General features: G+C 41.2%; 1 protein-coding gene across 5 annotated transcripts in view; it reads right to left on the bottom strand.

Moving 5' to 3' along the window:
• The window catches only part of LOC118226887 (lipopolysaccharide-responsive and beige-like anchor protein), a 212,269-nt gene that overhangs the window by 85,209 nt on the left and 105,020 nt on the right, over positions 1-22,040 (bottom strand). For all 5 annotated transcript variants that reach the window (XM_035416849.1, XM_035416853.1, XM_035416854.1 and 2 more), the window contains one exon: positions 7,820-7,944. In XM_035416849.1, coding sequence (XP_035272740.1) covers positions 7,820-7,944 — 125 coding nt within the window. The remainder of the gene's footprint in view (positions 1-7,819; positions 7,945-22,040) is intronic.

The raw sequence follows: 22,040 nt of genomic DNA, 5'->3' as shown, positions 1-22,040 counted from the left end.
AGTAGTAGTAGCAGCAGCAGCAGCAGCCGCAGCAGCAGCAACAGAGGCAATACATTTTCAGAAAATGCAGTTGACGCAAAAATTATATAAATGTGCAATTTATGGCAATACATACAATACAAAATACTGATCTTGAAAGTTGTGACACCGTGGTAGCTGACTGTCTTATTGTCACAGAGAGAGAGAGAGGGAGGGAGAGAGAGTAGCCTATGATACATGGTTACATTTACCATCCAAAGTTACTTCTTATTTGTGAATTCATTTTTGCAGGAAGCACAAATGTTTGGTGCAGGAACATGCCACTTGCGGTGAGAATTTATATAACAAGATAACACGCGGCCTTTACTGTAGTTAGGCAAAGATTCAAAATCACATTTGTCTAATTTCAATTTGGAAAGACAAAATGCAGAAACTACTTTGTTAAACAGCACAAGAATTTGTGCATTGCAGTTCCAAACACACGTATTACATAATATGACATTTGAGGTATTGGATGAATACTAGTTCAAAACCCAATTGCCTGTGTCTATTTAAGACATCAAAACAAACGGAAAATAAATAGGCCTACAATATTTCTGGGCCAAACCAATATCACGTAACGCGTGCCAAACACATCACAACAAAGCGAGGAACGTTCTCTGCTCATTACATGTTTGATTTCTACTGTACATGACTTGAGGTTCCGAATGGATTATTTAAGAAGAATGGTAATCTGCAAACATTTACAGAGAACTACATTCCACGGTGCTGCGCGGGAAACTGCACTGAAACGGCCCACTGTTCGCCCTGGCGCAATTTTTTATTCACGTAAATAGAGCGCCTGCCTTGGCTAGGCTTTGCAGCGCCTTGGTAATTTAACGCAGGAAGCGCCACAGTTACGCTGCGCATGGACAGGACCAACGATGCCATCTGCCATGTATCTTCGGAAAACAATAACGCAACTTGCAGCACGTGCAATATAGTTTGCATTTTGTATTAAATGAAAGGTAAATTCCTGCCAATTTATAAATGAAGCATAAGACTGCTAAACTCGAGCTAAAATCACTTGTCACGGAAAATATGCAGCTCGCTGATATTTAGACCGGTCTTCCTGTAATTAGCTCTCCCTTGAGGATTTTTAGTTAGCGGCACGAAAATTACTACCAGCTTCCTAATACATACCACATGCCTTAGTCTTCACACCGGCAAGTGGACAACGACAGAAAATAAATGTCAAAATAAAAAGCAAAACCAACCGCCGTAAATGTAATTATATCAATATACGCAATACTTCAAATGATTCATATATACAGTTTGACGGAATGCAAATCGGCAAGAGTTCTAACGAGCGTTCCTTTAAGCTACTGCAATAATGATGATGATGATGATGATTATTATTATTATTATTATTATTACTACTACTACTACCACTACTACTACTACTACTACTAGGCCTACTACTATTACTAGTATGCTGTCAGTGTAATCTTTTCTTATTATTATTGATGTCACAATACTTAAGAGGTATACATTGTGCAATAAAATTTTAATGTGATCTATTATCAATCAAGTCTCATGACAGTATACTGGTTACATAGTTTTTAGTTCAGAAAAAGGATAAAAATAAAAATATGACTTTAATATCATAGTACAGTAGCCAGTGTTTTGAACCATTTACAGACAAAATTAACGACACCTAGGCTACCATTCAGATGCTTTGGACATACTTCAGAACACTGTGCCACACAGAATAAAGCAAAGATGGATCAATGAAATTGGTAATGAAACGGACTGAGCTGGTCAGATTCTACGTAGACCTGAATTGCATTGAATTTTTTATTATGTGATGCCTTAAAATACAACCATTAATGGTCTGGTCTAGTCTAGACTGTGTGTATGTGTGTGTGCGTGTTTATTCACAGGAAATGGACACAGCTGTGTGGAGCAAAAATGGGCGCAGACATCAAAGATTTAATTGGTGAGCACTAGCACACAACTGCATTTAACATTTAAAGAAATGAAGTCATAACAAAAACAAGGGCTGCTTATTTGCTTGAAGAATACCCAGTATGAGTTACTTGACTGTTTGTCAAAATATCACTAACTTAAGTATCGAAGGTGACTTATAATACAATTACAATTTTTTTTTTTACACATTGCAGCCACTGCATGGCTAATAATGGTTACAGGCTGTAATACAATAGGATGAGTCACTGCAAAACAAATCTGACTAATCACAGATTATTTTCATGCGGACAGTTGGGGTGAAGTCAAGCTTGCATAATGCACACCTCAAACAAAAGGTTGAAAAAGCAAATGCTATGGACTTACACAACTAAATGTGTGTGTGTGTGTGTGTGTGTGTATTAATGCCCTATCCATACGACATACAGTGCCGTGTATGTGATGTGGAAGTTTTAGAATAGTTCTAACAAGATAAATGACTTTTTTTGATATATTAATGATGTATGCGCAAACTCGGAAGGAAATTGCAACATAAACTAAAATAAAATATGCAATGCAGTAAGTGCAGTTGCTGTTACAGAGAACATGCCCAAATTCCTTTTTTGAACGAACTGCACACTTCTCAAATCTGTTGAAACAGGTCATCCATCCATGGTCGGGCAGAAATGTAAATAATATGCTGTATTTTACACTGTTAAAGTCTTGTTTCCTACGGAGTGGTTCAAATGCTCATTTACATGCTACTGAGGGGCAGGCTTAGGCGGAGCAATTAAATTGTCAGAATTAACAAATTTGTTTTTAACATCGGTGTAGCCGGCGGTGCAGCAGTGGAGTGAGTATTGATCGGTGGGGAACAGAGAGACATTAGTCTTCAGGTATTTACTCTGATGCCCCCCCCCGCTCCCCATTTACCCCCACCACCAGCCCAACAGGCCCTATTCTGACCAAATCAATCCCCAGAAAAGATGGCTCTTTCCTGCCATAAATATACAAGCCAACGCGCAACCTCCGCCTCCCCCTGGGCTTCTTACCAGATATTGTTCTGAAGTTTTTTGGCTAGCTGTGACTGATCACAACTGCACGACGCAGCCGGCTCCTAAAACAGGATCCCCCCACACGGTAAATTGGAGGGAAAACAAGTATATAAAAAATAAAAAAACATTTTTTTCCCTCTTTGTGAGAATTACCACAAACCCAAGATGCGCATTAAGGAGAAGAATTATCCATCGCCCTATCCAGACAATTAACTTCTTATTTTTATGCGTCATGTTATTTATGGTAGTGAAAAAAATGAAAATGCATTTTAAAAAGCCAGAAAAATCTTTCATTGGTTGCATCGTACGGGGCCACCTCATTTCTGAGCGTTCATTTTTTTAAGGAGTCAAGTTTCCACTTCTTTTGTTCGTCTGAAGAAAATAACTACAGCCAAAGATGAACTTTATGAGCCGCATGAAAATAAGAGGCCCCACCCGTGTCATCAGCTCAATGGCTGGAACATCGCTGAGGGATTACCGCTACCAGTGAACAAGGGTACGTCAGGAAATGGAGACATTTAAAAAGAGAAACACAAGGCTCAAATTCTAGAATTCTCAAAGTCTGTGTGATGTCACACAAAGACAAAAGAGAATAATATGTTCCGTTATGCTGCAGAGTAGTTTTGCCATTCCTGCACTGCAATGGACTACCGGTTAAAAAAAAAAAATTAGGAGCTTTAAAATAAATAAATAAATAAATAAATAAATAAAAATCAGCAGCACAATCATTGTATGCATTGTAAAATGCATGAACGTCTGGGTGTAATCTTCAAGTTAAGTCTCAGAATCAAGTACAATTTAATATCCAAATAATGCCCGGGCCCTTTGACAGACTGAATGATCTTAAATCATGTTACAAAAATAGGCCACAAGGGAGATGTTTAAGAACAAATATGACAGCGGAGGGAATTATGGTCCAGAAGAGTGATTTGTGGTTAAGACAGTTCATCAGTAGGGTTGAGGGCAGACCACCTCCGGTCACTTTGCAGAAGAACCTGAAACATTTTTACCGTGGAACAGAAACCCAAGCAAATCCAAACCAGCACACCTTCAAGCTGCTTAGCAGACAGGGGCGCAGCCCCGTGTGGCTGTGCGGAGAGGCTCCAAACAAACAGAAAACGGGGGCTGCTCGGTTCCACCATCAGGGCACGGTAGGCAGGTTTCCACAGACGCTGAGGTCTGGAGCAGATATTGCTTTTAGATCATGTTCATATTGACTTCTGTCAGGCGGCGCATTTGTCTTGAGGACTGACAGCACGGGCCGTGCGATCCGGTGACACGGCGTGGACGTTCTCAACCTGATAGCGCCCCCACTGGTCAGAGAAGGTTAAGCCGGTGAAACTCCTGGCTAAATGTTTCTGATTGTGCTGCCATTGGACTGAGTGGGAACAGCGCGGAAAGGCGTTAGCGCTTAGGAGGAACAGAGAGGTATGTACAGCTCTGTAAACTTTAAAAACGAGAGCTGTGAAATAAAGTATCGCAAAATCCTTCTTTATCGCATTCAGGGTATTGAACAAAGCTCAGTGTGAACGGCGTCGTTTTAATCAGGGTAATTGGTTCCCGGCTCCATCTCAACCGTTAGCATCTCTGGATCCTTATATAGAGTTCGCCACGAGCCCCTGCTATTTTATAAACTGCTGATAGAGCAGGGAGAAGGCGCAGCATTAATTGGATCCAATCCCAGTGCTCTGGAGGTTTGTTGAACAGTGCCGATTTGTCTTCAGCCCCGCTCTTTGCGCTATCCGCGGTTATTGATGAGGCTGTTTTAAATTCTGCCGTGCTTTGTGTGTCCTCAAGCAAGGTTGCCTTGCCGCACAGCTGAAGCATAAAAAATAATACCGGATTGATTAAATTTGCATTGTGCTCATATTGAGTGGTTTCCACCGGCAATTGGTCAATGCAAAAAAGGAGCAAGTTGCACTGCGCACGATATGTTGATAAATTGTTTCATTTCGCTTCTATTCAAAAAGCAAAACATAATCGCACCGCTCTGCTTTTTTGTATAACTTCATGATGGCTGAAACATAGGCCTTTGACTAACACTAGTCTCTTGTCCAGTACAGAAACGTGCTTCTGTTGAAATGTATTTCGTCAACACCTTTTTTTCAGAAAGCTTTGTTGAGGAAATGCAAAGCAATTGTACAGTGTTAATTATTTGTTTATTCACAGCAAAAATATGTTTGTTTGTTTCATTCAGTAATTAAAACATAATTGTTAATGAGCAAAAAACTAAAATAATTATGACACCTCAGTGGTATGCCACCTCCATCATGCTTCAGGTAGAGATGGTGTTATGTGGGAGACACGTAGTGTTATGTTTGTGCCCGACATTAATGCTTTGTATTTTCGCCAAGAAGCTATTTTAGTTTCATCCGAACACAAAACCATTTCCCACATTTGAGCTGGATCACACTTGTGCCTTCTTGCAAACTCCAGGTGGGCTTTGAGATGTTTTTTTAATTTTTATTAATGGTTTCTTTCTTAACATCCTGTTGTACAGACCAGGTTTGTATAGTGCTCATGCCATTGCTGACTAATGCACATTTTCTCCATGCTCAGCCATTAAACTCTAGCTATTTAAAAACAACTGTTTGGCCTCAAAATGGCTTCCCCTCTGAGTTCTATTTGCTCTTGTATTCGGTTTACTGAGAGATGGCTTTTCCTAGACAGAGTTTAGGTGGAATGGCGAAGCTTCAATTTCCTTATTATTGAGCCAACAGCTCTCACAAGGAAATACAAAGATTAAGAAATGTATGTATCCTTCTCCAAAACTCTTGCCTTTTGATAACCTACACCCAAACTTGCTGAGAAACCTTGTCTTATTTGTCATATTTTTGTCTTTTGTTCAGTTTCACTAACAGGCCAATGATCCTCCCAAAACTGGGTGTCTGAAATGATGATAATCAGAGGCCAATCTTAAGGTGATTTTTTTGCACTTTCATTAATTTAGAGCTGCCTAAGAATATGGGTTGAATATTTATGCAATCAACATCTACATTTTTGGTAAATTTTATACATGCAGTCAACTCCATAATGTTTGGGACAAAGATATTTTTTTCACTCTGTACTTGGCTCTGTACTTTACAATTTTAGATTTGTAATAAAAAACATGTGGTTAATGTGCAGATTCTGTGCGTCTATTAAAGGGTATTTTTCTACATTTTGATTTCACATATTAATGTTATGTAAATCTGTTCAATCAAAATCTATTGTTTCATATCCTTTGCATGCAATGACTGTTTGAAGTCTGTGCCTCATAGACATAACCAGGTGTTGAGTATCTTGTATCAGTATCCTGTACTGCAGCTCCTGCTTGTTTCGAGAGCTACTTGCCTTAGAATAAAAAACGCATGTTCAATTGAATTCAGATTGCATAAATGACTTGGCCAGTCAAGAATTTTTCCGTTTTTGGCTTTGAAAATCTCCTTTGTTGCGTTAGCAGTATGTTTGGGATCATTGTTTTGTTTTAGGATGATGCCCCGCTCAAAGAGTTTGGAGGCATTTGGTTTAAATTGAGCAGATAAACAGCTCCTGTCCACAAGACCATTTTCCAGAACTCTGCAGGCTCTTTTAGGTACTTCTTAGCTAACTGTAACCTGGCCATCCTGCATTGCGGCTAACTAGTGGTTTGCATCCTGCAGTGTAGCCACTGTAATTCTGTTTGTGACACTTCTGTGGACAGCAGTCACTGACAGAACCTCCTGAAGTGTTTCTGACCTGTCAGACAGGTGTTTGTAGGGTTTTTCTTCATTTTGGTGATAATTCTTCAGTCACCAACAGTAAAGGACTTCCTTGGCCTACCAGGCCCTTTGTGATTCCTAAGCTCGCCAGGGCGTTATTTTTTAATCATGTTCTAAACAGTTGATTTTTGTAGGCCTAAGGTCTGTACTATGTCTCTGACATTTTTGTCTTAATTTTCAGGTTCATAATGGCTTCCTTGACTTTTGCTGGCACAAGACTGATTTTCATGTTGACAATCGGCAATAACAGACTCCAAAGGCAACCTAAATCCTAGAATCAAGACCAGATACTGAAAGCTCTCTTAACCTGCATTAAGAAAGCAATTTAACACACCTGACTATTCAGAAAAACCTTATGGGGCCCAGAGATTTCACATAGTGAAATCAGAACGTATAAAAATACCCTTTAATAAAAGCTTTGAGTCTGCACTTTAAAAACATTGTTTGATAATAAATCAAAAATTGTGGAGTACAGAGCCAAATCAAGAAAAAAAAAGTCTTTGTCCCAAACATTATGGAGCTCACTGTATACCATATACGTGTGTGCACTTATATGTATAGCTGCAGTCATCACTCTGGCACATACTTAATAGTGTCAGAATCACAGTGGATAAAAAGGTCAAATTAAATTTTCAGCACGATTCAGTTCAGTTCTGAGTATAGTATAGAGTTTTGCTTTTACTGCGCCCTTTGACCTTCCAAGAAACTTAAAAAAAAAATTTTTTTAAATGGAGGGAAAACACATCATCCTAAAGAGGGGTTTCCTCGGCTAATCTGACACCTGAAACAAATGACATGAAACAGTGAAAGGAGGGCCCCCAGAAACGGCGCAGCCCGGAACAGGCGGCGGGCGCGAACCCTCATTAACTGAGACCACTTAAGAGGCCGAACCGCGTGAACCGTTCAAACAGGGGCTCCCCCTTCACCGCGTCCGCTGGCGCAATAAAATTTTTTACGGCAACTGTAGCTGTAATTTTTACTGCCGTGTACCTGCGGGCGAGGGGTGACAAAGGTTTTAGTTTTTTTGGGGGGGGGGGTTTGGTGGGGCCGGGGGGGGGGGGGGGGGGGGGGTGGGGGGCTGGGGGGGGGGGGGCTACTGACCGTTGAGGGGCACGGCCCGGGGCGAGGCCTCGGAATGCGCCGATCCGGAGGGGTTCCGGACGAAGCGCCGCCGCCTCCTCAGGTCGTCCTCCCAGTAGTCCAGGCGCCAGAACTGGCGAGGGCGACTGCGGGGAAACAGAGGCGGCGCACATGTTAGCAATTATCAAACAGCGGGGCGGCGAGCGAAGGCCCGCGTATAAAGCATGCCTTGTTTTTGCTGCCTCTTCCCACCCCCCCCCCACTCCCACCCCCCCAAAAAAAAAAAAAACCTCAAACCAACCCCCCAGCCCCCCCACCCCCCACCCCCTCTCCCTTTGTACACAACCGCTCAACTTCTTTAGGTATGTCCTTGAAAATAACAATATCACCTTCCTCCAGATCAAGGAACTGCTTTTTTTCCTCCCCGCTCCTGTGAGGAAGGTGAAATGAGCCCTAAATACATCATGCCAGAATGAAGTGCTGACAGAGTGATCAGTTTCCCCTCGCCCGTGGCGTGAGCCTCCTCTCCCAGCCTAATTTCAGCCCCAGCAGGGCACCCTCGCGGGCCGGCGCTGGGGGTACGGGGGAGGCCGCTCCCCCCCCCCGGCCCGGAGCGCGGGACGGCATTACCGAATATTAATCACCGTCCCCGCCGCTCTCTCGTTTGTCTTCTCAATTTGCACCTTTTACCAACATGGGGTCAGTAAATCATTCCACCCCGTCAAACGGGGGGGGGGGGGGGGGGAGTGGGGGGGGTTTCCACGGCGTTAACTTTTAATGAAGAGCGCCGCGGTCAACAGGCACGTGCGCTACAGAAAAATATTACTCTGTTCACACTTGCAGGAATGTAATTAAAATAATCTCTTTAAATATTCATTACATCTCACCCCAAGGCAGAGAAAACACATCACGGGGAAATACATTTTCGTGCCACTATCATTCGTTTTTTAATACCCCTTCTTTCTGACTCGCTTGTTTTTTATAAAGGATCCATTCCAGCATGAGGAGGAATGTGCTTCATTTGTCACAATAAATTACCCAGAATGCCCTCTACCTCATATCACACAGAACTGTTTCAACATCTAATTACATCAAGAACAAATGTCATTTGAATCTCTGCATATCAAGCTGTATAGGGAAGACTTGCGTGTGGGACACTGTTGAGTTATATGCAGTTTACTGACTTGTGTGACTTAATATTTGCTCATTTAATTTATTGAGAAATGCCCCACTCTCCATTCACAGAATATCCTCGGCTACTCAGGAACAGCCCTGCCGGACAAAAACACGCTGGTGCTCGGGTCGGCGTACACTAAATAGCTTTACCAGGGACTCAGAAGCCCCCGGTGCGAGGATTTACTACAAGCCAGTGAAATATAATTCTCTAAGTCCATTTTGCTTTGTCCATGTGAGAATAAGGTTTATTGTGCAACAGGGCCAACACACCCAAGACACATAAATCAGTATAATGGCCATTTAAGCACCCCCTTGGTACGAAGTCTACAGATTTCTCAGAACGTCCAAAGCCATGTTAATCCAAGTATCCATGATGGGGGGGTGGGGGAACCCGGTGAAGGATTTTGAAGAGGGTGAGAGGTTATTGACCCAGTTCCAGGTTCCAGGAATGCTCTGGCTCAGCGTGCTATCGTAGTCAATTCAGATACTAAAGTACACTGACAACGCTGTCAGCTACAACGGCCAGCCTTATATCTGATCTAACGGAGTAATTAAAGGCTCAGACAAAATAAAAACCCAGAAGGATATTCTGTGTTCGATGACCGGGGTACACTCTAGCCCCGGGTAACGTGGGATATGAAAAGCGAGGAAAATAAATTAACTGATAAGTGGGCTGAACAGAGACAAAGGGAGCGTGTGCAGAAAATAACAGTGTGCTGCTACAAAGGGAGAAGGTGCGAACAGGCAGAAATGGCAGTTTCATCTCCCGTGCACGAAAATGATGAAAAAACTGAGAGGCGAAGCAGCTGAATCCTAGCCGTAGAGGACACTGGAAATGGAGAGTGCCTACGCAGGTTCTGTGACTGGGTGCTAAATATCATCTGAGCTAAGGTTCTGCTAATCTGGAAGCAGAGAAAAATGATCACACGTGGGCCGTCAGGGGAGACGGGGCTTAAAACAAAGACAATAAATACAATCTAAGGAAAAGGAGCGAAGACCAGAGAGCCAGAGCTAATGAAAGCCATTAATTACTCGATTTATCAGGAAATTCTTCTTGAAGGCCCGGCAAATTGGTAGGAGGGCCTGACGCTGCCATTATCGCGCGCGGTAATTCACATTCGCCCAAAGCAGAAATCGCGCGACTATCTAATATTTCACTGCCAACCGTTTCAAAAGAAATACAGGCAATATTTTAGACTCATTTCAAACTAAAATATATTTACCAAACAAAAGAGGACAAACTTACAAAGATCTCATATAGTATGTATGTATGTATGCATGTGTACATACTTTTACGTATGAAAGTAAAGATATTCAGCACTGTCAGCACAAGACATTCAGAGAAGCTTTGCCAAACCATTGGACTTGCACCCACATATTATTAGTTCAAATAAAATAAATAAAATTTAAGTGATTAGAATTTTGTGTGTGCTCCTCGTAACCTTTAGTGAGATACTGCAAACATCAGCGTTTTTCATAGTTCATAGCAGTGTCAAAAGACGTGTCTTTTGATTGAATTCAGAAATATGCATACAGATAGTAGCACAGCAGTTCTCAAAGCAAACATTATAGATGCTCCATAAAGAAAAAAAGAAGGGAGGGAGCAGTACGCACTAAATGAAACAGGACACACTTGCTCGCTAAATGAAATGACCATGTTTGCCTGGCTCGGCAGTGCCGTCTTTGCCCCACTTCTTTCTTATTGGCTGACGGCGTTCAAACTTTCAGTTTCTCCCTCAGAGAGACGAGGGGAGAGGGGTGTGAAAATGGAAGAGGGTGTATCAGCCTGCGGGGAGGCCTGGCTTCCCCTCCACCCCCTCCACCCCCCCCCATCCCTGGTCACACAATGCTCCGGTCCTGTTTGCGTCTGATAGGCTCCAATACAAATGGCCACTCCATCATTCTGGATTTCCACATTAATCTGTTAAAATTATTATCATACGTCTGCGTGGCTGCAGCCCTGAATCAAGCCCCCCCCCCCCCCCCACACACACACACACAGACACACACACACACACTCCACCCACCCTTCAACCCCCCTCCGCCTTCAGGGAACGACACAGAAAGGATCGCTTCATCAGGACATCAGCAGCCATAATTAGTCCTGGAGCTGGAAATATTCTCTGCAGCTTCACACACACACACACACACACACACATCAACACACACACACAAACACACACACACACACACATCAACACACACACCGACCGTACACACGCACAGATGCACACACACACACGCACAACCGTGAGACAACAGAGCCCTAATGAAAGGCAGGGAAATGCATTCACCTAGAGCACCATCAATCCCTTCTGAAAGTGCACACGCTTGTTCTGGAGAGGAGTTTTTATACAGGTGATAAATTATTCATCCATCCACTGCCGTCTTGGTGGAAATATGCTGCACCAGTCTTCATGATAACAACAATTAAAATTACAAAGGCCACTGAGCCGTCACACTAAAACACACAGACACACACAGACAGACACACACACACACGTTTTATCACTAATTAGTTTAATCATAAAAAACGTCTCTGGGCCTGACTCATTTGACTAAGAGCTGGCTGCTGTCTTAATGGGTGTATTACAGAGCACTTAGGAAATAACTACTCCTCAAAACACACCCAATGTAACACACTTGTGAGGTATAAAAAGCCATCAGAGCCATTAATGTAAGGGAATAATTACATTTTTATTCATTTTCCGTTAACAATAGATTCAAGAGGCTCTCCAAGTTAAACCGTGCACGTTTACAGAAAGCACGCAATAGCAATGTGCTTTATAATACTGGTAATGCAACTGACAATTTAACGATTTCAGAAGAAAAATTTCTGAAAAAATGGACAGAATTTTTAGGGAACATGTGGACTCCATGAGAAGGGAAAGCACCTTTTTAGGTACAACCCTGAAAGCTTCGGCCGCGCTGCTAAATAGCCTGTTTTATTTGTGTCGAGCAGCTTTTTGTCGACTCCACTTGGCGCTCCGGCGCGTCGCGATAAACAAAGCGCTTAATTATGCTAAGTGCTCTCGGCGAAGGCCGGTTACTGGGCTGCAGATCAATGGAGTGCCGGGGACTGGAGGAGGGCCGGGCCTCGGACAAAACGGCAGCGCTCCTATAGCGGGCTAACCGCGTCGCAACCGCTAACCGCGTCGCAACCGCTAACCGGGCCGCAGCCGCGGCTACCTGGAGGAACCGCGCGTGTCAAACACACCGTAAATTACAGGATGGAAACGGGGGGGGGGGGGGGCGGAGAGCCAGCGCGGGGAAGCCTTCGGGTGGTTCTGTGAGAAAAAAATAACTGGATGTTCGCTTGCATGCTCAGAGTACTTATTTACCTGCCTGTTAAAGGAACTGGTTGTGTGCTGCCATCTCTGGTGTTCATTTACAACCAGTTGCTGACTTTTTACACAGAAAACCTAATTCATTGGTGATTAAAATGACATAATTACAAAAACTTGCATAAATTACATTCCAATGCTAAGTTATGATTATAAGGCAAAATAAGGATAAAGTTCCCACAATTTATCAGACCAACTATGTAATGTTCAGAAGCCATGTCATACTGTAAGCCATAAGATGTTCTTTGTCTGATAAAAGCTTGTTACATTGAAAATAGTAAACACACACGTTATCAGACCAAATATGTAACAATACTCACACCATTATCATTTGTTTTCACTGAGAATAATTATATGAACTTTGGTTTGACTTCATGTTTGGGAAATATACAGTATCTAAGCAAACATAAGTATGTTTACTTTTTTCAATGTATCAAGCTTTTACATTGAACAACTTATGGCAGTATGATATGGCTATGGAAATGGCTAAACAAGGAACCATGTGAAAATGTTCTATGTCACTCAGTGACACAGACATTCTAACAAGAATCCTTTCCAAAGAATGCAATAGATAAAAAATAGATAGCTACAATGGATTAAATTCAGGTAAGGGGAAAAAAGTAAGAGGTAGAAATTAAAATCAAAAAGCAATGATTCAAAAGCTGAGGGCATTTCAATACGCATAACTTTTTTCAAACTTATTTTGAACGAACTAGACTTACTAACAACGAACAACTTTAAAAATTGTATTTTCCATATTTAACAGCAATAGCCTTTGTTGATTAAAGTGATTCTTCTGAATAAAAGGTTCTGTAACAGACGGCAATTAAATACATCTGCACAGTACACTCCAACACAAAGCGTTTGATTGTTTTTAAACTAATTGTGCATAGCTATTGTACTGCCCTGCCAAAAAGAAATCAGAAACTGATATCAAAGCAAGAAAATACATAACCGTTGAAAAAATGAAATGTTTTTGAAATGGTTCTGCCTTGCAAGTTTCAAGGTCATTGTGCCTCACCTTTGCTTCTTCCCGGCAAATCAAAGACAGCGGAAAAATGGTGCTAAGGAGTCCTCTCCGTCAGCTCAGAAAGTTTGATATAATTCTTATTTCAATGTCTGAATTGTTCTTTTTTCCTGACAAAGACAAATGACTGCCATCCATCAAGATCCAATCGGTTGCATGGACATCTAAAGGAAATGCATCACTGTTTACCCTCTTTAAAATGCCATTTGTGGGAGACTGTGATATTTTCCGCAACGATATTAAAAAAAAAATCAAATGGCATAACAGATCATTTATTCCACTGTTAAATTACCTCCCGTGAATAATGATAGTTTTGAACCTCCGATAATGTGCAAGTTATACGGACAGTATTACGGTGAGGCTCATTTCTGACTGGAGATTATGTAAATGATACAAAATGACCTTTTTCATTACAAACAGGACATGCAAAATACACGTCATTTTATACATCACTCCAGTGTGTGGCACTTTATAAAGGACAAACAGTCATTTATAATCTCGAGGAGGATTAATTCCGCTGCAGACGTGGAGATCAGGTATGCAGACGAGGTCCCTCTTTTGGGTTTTTTTTTCATTAATGTCTGCCGATTGGCACCCCTCAAATTGCGCGCACGCCACCGGTGCGAGGAAGATTATTTTGGATTTGCATAAACGGTGCGTTTATAAAACCCCAACAAACAAATTGAAAATTTGTCATTTTTGTGAGGGGGGCCACGCAGTTCCTCTCTGTCACTCCAGAACAGCGGCCGACCTCGCAGTACCCCCCACCTTAAATTAAAAAGAGAGCCGGGCCAAATGGATAGAGCTGGAAATATGGAAATGGAAAAAAAGTCCAAATGATTACGTTCGCTGAGGTCATTTACATACACATGCATTAAGGCTCATTCTTAAAGTGAAAATCTTTTACGCTACCATGTTTTATCTATGCACTTTTCACAGCACGCTCTGTTCCACACACTGGATCTCAAGGACCCAATCAATTATGACCAAACCCGCTTGATGAGATAATTACTCATTTGGTGCAAATTACACAAGGATTTATTTTAGTTTGATTTGCTTTAACTAAAGCTTTCATGTTGTTCATTTTAAAGCGTTCATTTACTAATTAATAATTGGTCACTTTGAAAAGAATGCACATTGCATTAGTATCAATCAAAACAACATTAAATAGCTTGATGTCTGCCATAATTGTCTTTAAAAAAATATTGGAATATTAGAATCACAGTGAAATCTGATTGTTCTGTAATTTAAATCAATACAACAAAATGTAATTGCACAGTCCACCATATTATGCTCAAATAATGTATTCCTGGTTCACATGTGGAGAGGAAATCTGATATATAATGGTGTAGATAGGAGAGCAAAATTCCTAGCACACACAGTGGAAAATTTACATCAACTGTATGCAAACTGATTCCATAATGAGCAGCATAAAACACAGTAATGAAGGATTTTTGGAACTTGTCCACATCCTTACAATTTTTCATTTTTTAAGACGTTTTTCAAGAAAGTACGCTAGGATGAGCATTTCTTACAACAAATATAAAAGCGAGGCTTTTCTCTCTTTTACTAAGATGAACATAAGATGCAGTCACGGTGAACATGTCTGTCATCTAGGTCTTATGGAGGGAAATATTTTATTATGATTTTATTTTGAATTTTTATTATTAGAAACTGATTTAGATATCCATATCACATCCATATCCAAGATATAAAGTAATTACTAAAGTCATTATCCCTAAACATAAACAAAACTAAATTAATTCAAATTAAATTGAAATCCAATAAGCACACTGAGGGTTTTGCTTAACAGAAGAGTACAACCTAAGGAAAACAAGAAAGAATCTGTGGCACTACAGTAACCCAATGTTTTGTCTCCTTCAAAGGAGCTCCGTAAGGGAAAAACTTGCTTCATTTGCCTTCACAGACAATAGTGAGCGGAGTAATCTTTTCCCTCTCTGAGGCGTGAAACAATCGACTTCCAGAACAGAACAGAAAGGTTCTGCTTTCCAAGTTAAATAGTAATGCACACCAAACAACGAACGGACAGATGAAGGATACAGTTTATGGGTCGTTTGGACACGCCGTATGTTAAAATTCTGTTTCAAAATAATCAAAATGGCAAGAAGGGGAAGGCTTTTGGCTGATGCAGCCCACGGAATTTACCACATTAGCTTTGATCAAGGGGTGCCCAATTGCAGCTTTGACTGCACATCCTGTACAAAGACACTTAACAGATTGGACTCAACAGCACTGTGTTTTTCCCAAGGCATGTTTCTCTTCAGTCAAATTGCTCTTGACTTGTTTTATATGTTAAGTTTTACTGTTGCCAAGCAATGTCATCGCATTTAATCCTTTTCTTGGGGGAAAGGATGTATAAGAACCTGCGGGTTCTACAAAATGTGAATGGAATCAGTGAGTTGTTGCAAATAATTTTTGAAAAATGACGAACGAAATATCACACTATTTCGGTTTCTTACGGGACCTCATTACCATTTGGTGGCCTGCAGTACCCAATAAAGCCAAAGATATCACTCTAACACCAGCAAAGTATCTCTGTTCCATACACTTGAAACAACTTTCAGGTTATTACCTGAAAAACAGCACAATTACCAAAGCTCTTGTTACAAATGGAATTTATATTTTTGACATAAATTCTTCATTTTCATAAATATTACTTTAAAAGGTATTGTCTCAAATTATACCAAAAAAGATTTTTACTTCCATTTTTATCATTTATTTATCTATTTATTTAATTTTTCAATATTTTTCTCCACAAATTGTAATGGCAAAATTGCAACAGTAGGTCCATCCGATACATTCAATACCCTGTGTTCATTTGAGAAGGTGCTGTTTTACTTAAAAACAGATGCCAGCTGATGCCACTGGTGCAAAGGTGGAAAATCCAAGTTCAGAAAGTAGAAGTCCTCCCCAGTATATTGTTCCATCCAGCTAATTTGCACAGTTCTTCAGCCAGGCAGTAGAGCTACCCCTGTCCCTACAGTCATACAGAAAGAGATCGGAAAAATGCACACTACCACTGTATTAGTCCACAGGACACCCAGTCACAGTCAGCACTAACATGGTCCTGATTCAACCCAGAGTGCAGGTCGCTGCACTAACTATATGTGCATCACGGGACGAGACGATCAGGAAGTATTTGGTTTTGGAGAACAATGGAAGTAATATTTGCTGGATCAAATCACCCTGGCGAATCAAACTATAAGTGAAAGTCTTGTATTCATTCTAAACCATCAATATGCATTAAATACAATTTAAAAAAGATAAACGGAGAATAACCAAAAAGAAAACAACCGTTACTTTTAATAACCTTTGGTCCTTCATTTTTCAAGATGACAGTCATTGGCCACCCAGCAATTGACAGCATGGGTAGAGTCTGATTTGGGCCTGCAGGAGTAACATAAGGCACCAGCTCTATGGGTTGGAACTTTTTGAAAGAAAAGACAAACTGTCTTCTGATACAGAGGGAGCCTGTCATCTCATCGTTAACAACTCATTAGACCACCTATTAGAAAATATCACACTGTGAAAAGGGCTGTTGCTTCAAAAAACAACCTTTTGTTGTCCTTGCAACATCAAAAATAAAGGATTGTTTCAAAAAGCCAATAACAGGCAACAGAGGCAGAATTAAATGAACTGATAAAACATTTTATGCCAGGGCAGGTGTAATACACATAAGGAATGTGGAATCAGACCCCACACAGTATGTTATGTATACTGTATATTGTTTAAAGCAGGGCTGCCCAACCCTGTTCCTGGAGATAAACCGTCCGGTAACTTTTCACTCCAACCCCAATTTGACACACAGGATTCCACTAATTAACAGGATCTCTAGCTGTCAAATGAGGTGAGCTTTTATACGGCTGGACTACAGGACAGTAGATGTCCAGGAACAGGGTTAGGCAGTCATGGTTTAAAGTATATTACCAATGACACTATATTACCAAAAACACAATAAAACACAAGCTACGGTGCATTCAAAATGCTATATAATTTGTATGATTCTACACAATATTGCTTTTACCGTTCGGAGGCTTCAGAAATTAGTGGGGGGAAAGGGTCGTGAAGTGAGGATGTAACAGAGCTGAGAGAACACCGCTGCTGCCTCGTTCCAATTAACCACAGATAATAGCTTTATGAGCAATGGGAACGAAGCGCTAAAACAAAGGGGTGAAATGGTATCCTCATAACATCGCTGCCTTATGGGAATTCGAGCCCGCCGCGAGGAGGAGGGGAGAAAGCGGCACTCTAACGCCGTAAAATAATAAAAAATGCTAATAGATTCACAATTACCTTCAGCTCAGCGCCGCGCACCCTCCAATTAGCAGCTATTAAACCGAGTGTAAATTTCACGACAAAGAATCAGAATAATATACGCTAATTGTTCTCCATTTTCACCGCCGGTCTGGAAAGAAGATGCCGTGTTTTACGCCTCCCGCTTAATTGAGGAATTAAAAACGTACGCAGGCATATTTGTCAGGTTTGTATCTAAACGTGGGGCTTATTACCATCATTAACGTACCCCATCGGTGCCTGTTCTAAAACAAAACAAAAAATATTATATTACTGTCACCACCTGAATATTTAGCGCGACAACAATATTTCTGCAGTTTTAATGAAATGTGTGAACATTTATCAATCATTATGAATAATCAGTGCGTATTCACTGTAACACTGCTGCATAATTTTTCCATCACCACTGACTGCATTGTAATAATTTGACCTCTAAGCTACAGCAATGATCTTGTGCGATATGACAAATATATAACAGCATGGAATACGCGGAAGGTGTGTACATCAACTGAAGATCTGAAACCCCTCCCAAGGTCACCTGGGAATGGGAGGAGCTTTCAGGTTCTTTGAGTCAGTCAATCTTACAGTTGCTATTTATGACAGCAAAACATGACCATTCATAACACCAATGTGCGGTGGATCATGTTAACAGATACATAATCATAAAACCATATTTCAGAGAAGAACTGAAAGATTCTTCAAATAACCAGTGGTAAAAAAAATAAAGAGAACCATGAAATTTTTTTAGATAAGGTAATTAACGGTGGTGTACCACAATATGCCCTTGAATAGGACAATTGTAACTGAACTTGTCCTGTCACTGCGTATTGATTCAGACAGTACTGACAAAATAACACAAAATTCAAATCCATGGGTTCATGCAGTCCTTCTGGTGACACCACTGGCTCATCATACTGTACTGCAACTTATTGGTCTCTATTAAATTAACCCACAACCTCTGCTAAGACCACAGACATCCAAAATGTGCCTGCATATTAGTTTGCCTGTCTCCCTTGCCACATGGATAGCTTTGAGGTACGATGGGGAGGATTATCAGCAATTCCTTACTATCACTGCAAGTATCTTAAGGCCTAAAATGTGTGTTTTTTTTTCGTGATACAATATTTATTGCCATTATTGTCACTGTGGTTCTAGAAACATTTTTGTTTTTGTACATTTAACACAATTTGGACACACAAAGTAACTGGCTAACTGTCTAGGATTAATTAACTTGATTTCTCTTAAATCAATATCTTATATCCCGGCGGTGCAAAAATGAAAGAAATTGTAAAACAATTTATACTAAAAATACTAAATTGTATAAAACTACTAAAGGAATTGGACAAATGCCACAATGCAGTGAAATAACAGTGACAAGTGTTTAAACTATACTGTACAATGATTAATACCATTGTGTTGTAATTCTTTTGTTTTTATTTCCTGTGAATTGCAGCTGTGAGGTAATATGCATCATGGAGAGATAATATCAAACACAGCTGCTTCAGGACATTCTCCTGCCGTTTATCGCGTCTATCTTTAAAATAATCATCCCGGGGCTTTTGTGCGAGGACAAACGTCGATGCCAGAGCCGGTGTGAAGCCGGCTCGCTGGCCGAGCTTGATCGAAAATGAAAAAGTGAATTTAATGACAAATAAAAGGTGCGGCCACAGGCTCGGGACGTTCCCCCACCCCCGCCCCCCCACCCCCTACACAGGCGGAGGTATTTTATGTGTCCTTTTTCTGCTTTCGCTGCAGAAGAGAAGCGCTGCGCTCCAAAGATAAAGGATATTTTTTGGTAAATGGTGAAAGTGCTGAAATAAATGACCCGCTGGATCCTTGTGTAATTACAGCGGTCGGGAGAGTAACAATCTATCACAGGGAGCAGGGTGACACCGCACTAAGGGGTTAGTCAAAGGAGATAGCCTTTGACTAACTACAGGACCCCGGCAATCGATACTCCCCAGATATTGCATCCGCAAAAGGAAAAAAAGAGGGGGGGGGGGCGAGAAACCCTTAAAAACTTCTGAAATGGCTTTTCATTGGGATATTGATCAGGTCCCTATCGTGACCTTGCTTCGCCGAGGCCATATACTTTCTTAAAGGTATATAAAACTCATAAATCTGTGGCTTGTAGCAGAAAGGGCTGTGCACTCTGCGGTGTAATTGGTCTTTCTCTGGGCAGGAAGGGCCTTCTCGGGCTTTATAACGTTACAGATGGGGGGCCGAGATCTGCGATGCGAGACTTTTGTCCCCCTCGCTCGCTCGGAAACGCGAGGAGACGAGCGACGCGGGAACAACGCGCGCTTCTCCTGTCCGCTTCTTACCCCCAAAACCCTCAGAGCACCACCTCAGCACTCAGGCACCCAAACACGGCAAGCTGAAACCATCTTAGAGAAGGTTAAATAGCATTGATCTCCTTTACTAAGGGCCTATGAACTTGGAAATGCTCAACTGTTTCTGCCTTAGATGCAGAGCACAAAGGGAGCAACTCTGATCCTTACAGTCATATTTGGCATATCTGATCCACTGAATAACCCTTCAATGGAGGGATGACACTACAAGCTCTAGCCATTCCTTTAATACTGTCTATTGAAGACTTGGCAAATACATGCCCATCTCACAATACTCTGTGTTGATGCTACAGTCCTGGATGCCATGGAGGTTATACTGTTACAGGGAAATATATTTATGAGAATGCAGGACATTTTTTTATTCAGTTCTGCAACATTTTCCTGGCATTCCAGCAAACCAGTGATGTCACGCAGCGGTGAGAGATGACACGCTTCATCCCCCATGTTCCCTTTTGTTTAGGAGATGCTGTACAGTGATGGATGCGGTCCGGTTTCCCTGTACAACTGTTTAAACCTCACTACTGTCAGGCTCATTAACAAAGATCATCTGAACCGACACACGGAAGGGATATCTTAGGAGTCTTCCTGAGTTTAATACAAATGTTTAAACTACTCTGCGAGGATTAATACTGCAACGCATTATGATATCAAACATTACCCAGCTAATGGATTTTGAATCCTCTAGTTCAGGAGTGTTAAGTGAAACTGCTTTTTATGACCTTCAGAAGTTACCAGGCTGATGCAATATCAACAAAGTGCTCAAGTCCACAGCAGTCTGTGCTTTGTTTGGCTGCAGACTTCTTCAGTAAACTGTTTTGAAGTGTTTATAAGCTTACAAAACCGTTAGCATTGCAGCTGTACCACGCATTAACAATTGAAAGTGAAAAAAATGGCGATGATTACAAAGCAGAATTACATACAAGCATTGTTCAGGGCTAGTGTGTTCGACTAACATTAAATTAAAGTTAATGTGTTTTCAGAATAGATTCAGATTCCAGTCCTGTGGTGGACATTTTTGGCGCATTTCAGCACATAAGTGGTTCATTTAGGTCACTGATTGGCTAAAGACAAACACGCCAACACACCCAGTTTTCAATGCACAAACTGTGAACTGAAATGAAATCACAAAAAACTGCCGACGTTGTTCTCCAACACTGGAGCCTGACAGTCCTGATTGGACGGTTTTGTGTGAATGATAACGCATATTCAGCATGGGCACTAATATTCAGACAGATAAGAAATTAAATTGAGAGGAAGATGTATATCTTCAGTGTGCCGTGTGGCATAGTGAATAAGGAGTTGAGCTCGAAACCAAAAGCTAGCAGAGGACATCAAGCTACAGTACATCCAAAAAAAAAAACAGACCAGGGCTCTGACAGAGTCGAAGCTTTTTTAATTTAAAATGAGAATCTGCCTTCAGATTCACATGGGTATGAAAGTTTGATTATTGGGCTTTTGGCACCTCTCTCAAAGATAGTTCCCCCCAGTTTTTTTTGCACCTTCTGTCTGATACATTTAGTCCAACTTTTACAGGCAAAGGCATTCAATTTTGACAGTTTTTTTTTTTCTTTTACGAACTGTCCATTTGTTCTCTGCAAAGCAGATGTCAAGAGATAACCGCCCAGAGGGAGAAAATGTTTATACAGCACTAGCATGCGCCTAGATTAGGAAACATTCTCCACTTAGATCCTGTGTTTATCTGTCATCGAATCCCAGCACAGATTCTCAGATAAAACTATATTCCAGATGACACAAGCTGCTGTGAATGCTTATAAATGTTACACAGATGACGGTGGAGAACTGCTCATCTTTAAAGTGACCCGACTTACACTGAGAACAGGGCATTCTGCAGACGTTCTACCCTCCCGTTTCCTTGGAAACACCATAGTAAACCATATTTTTTTCCCGCGCAACAATAATCCTTTTTGAAGGCATGAGCCGTACCTGCCTCATTCCAGAGCTGAGTGTATACATTTGAGGAACACAGCCCTGCACCACATCTAAACAAAGCCTTCGTCAGACACTGACCA

The sequence above is a fragment of the Anguilla anguilla genome, chromosome 5 (genome assembly GCF_013347855.1).
Source record: "Anguilla anguilla isolate fAngAng1 chromosome 5, fAngAng1.pri, whole genome shotgun sequence".
Classification (NCBI taxonomy): domain Eukaryota; kingdom Metazoa; phylum Chordata; class Actinopteri; order Anguilliformes; family Anguillidae; genus Anguilla; species Anguilla anguilla.
This window is presented reverse-complemented; position numbering and strand designations above follow the sequence as displayed.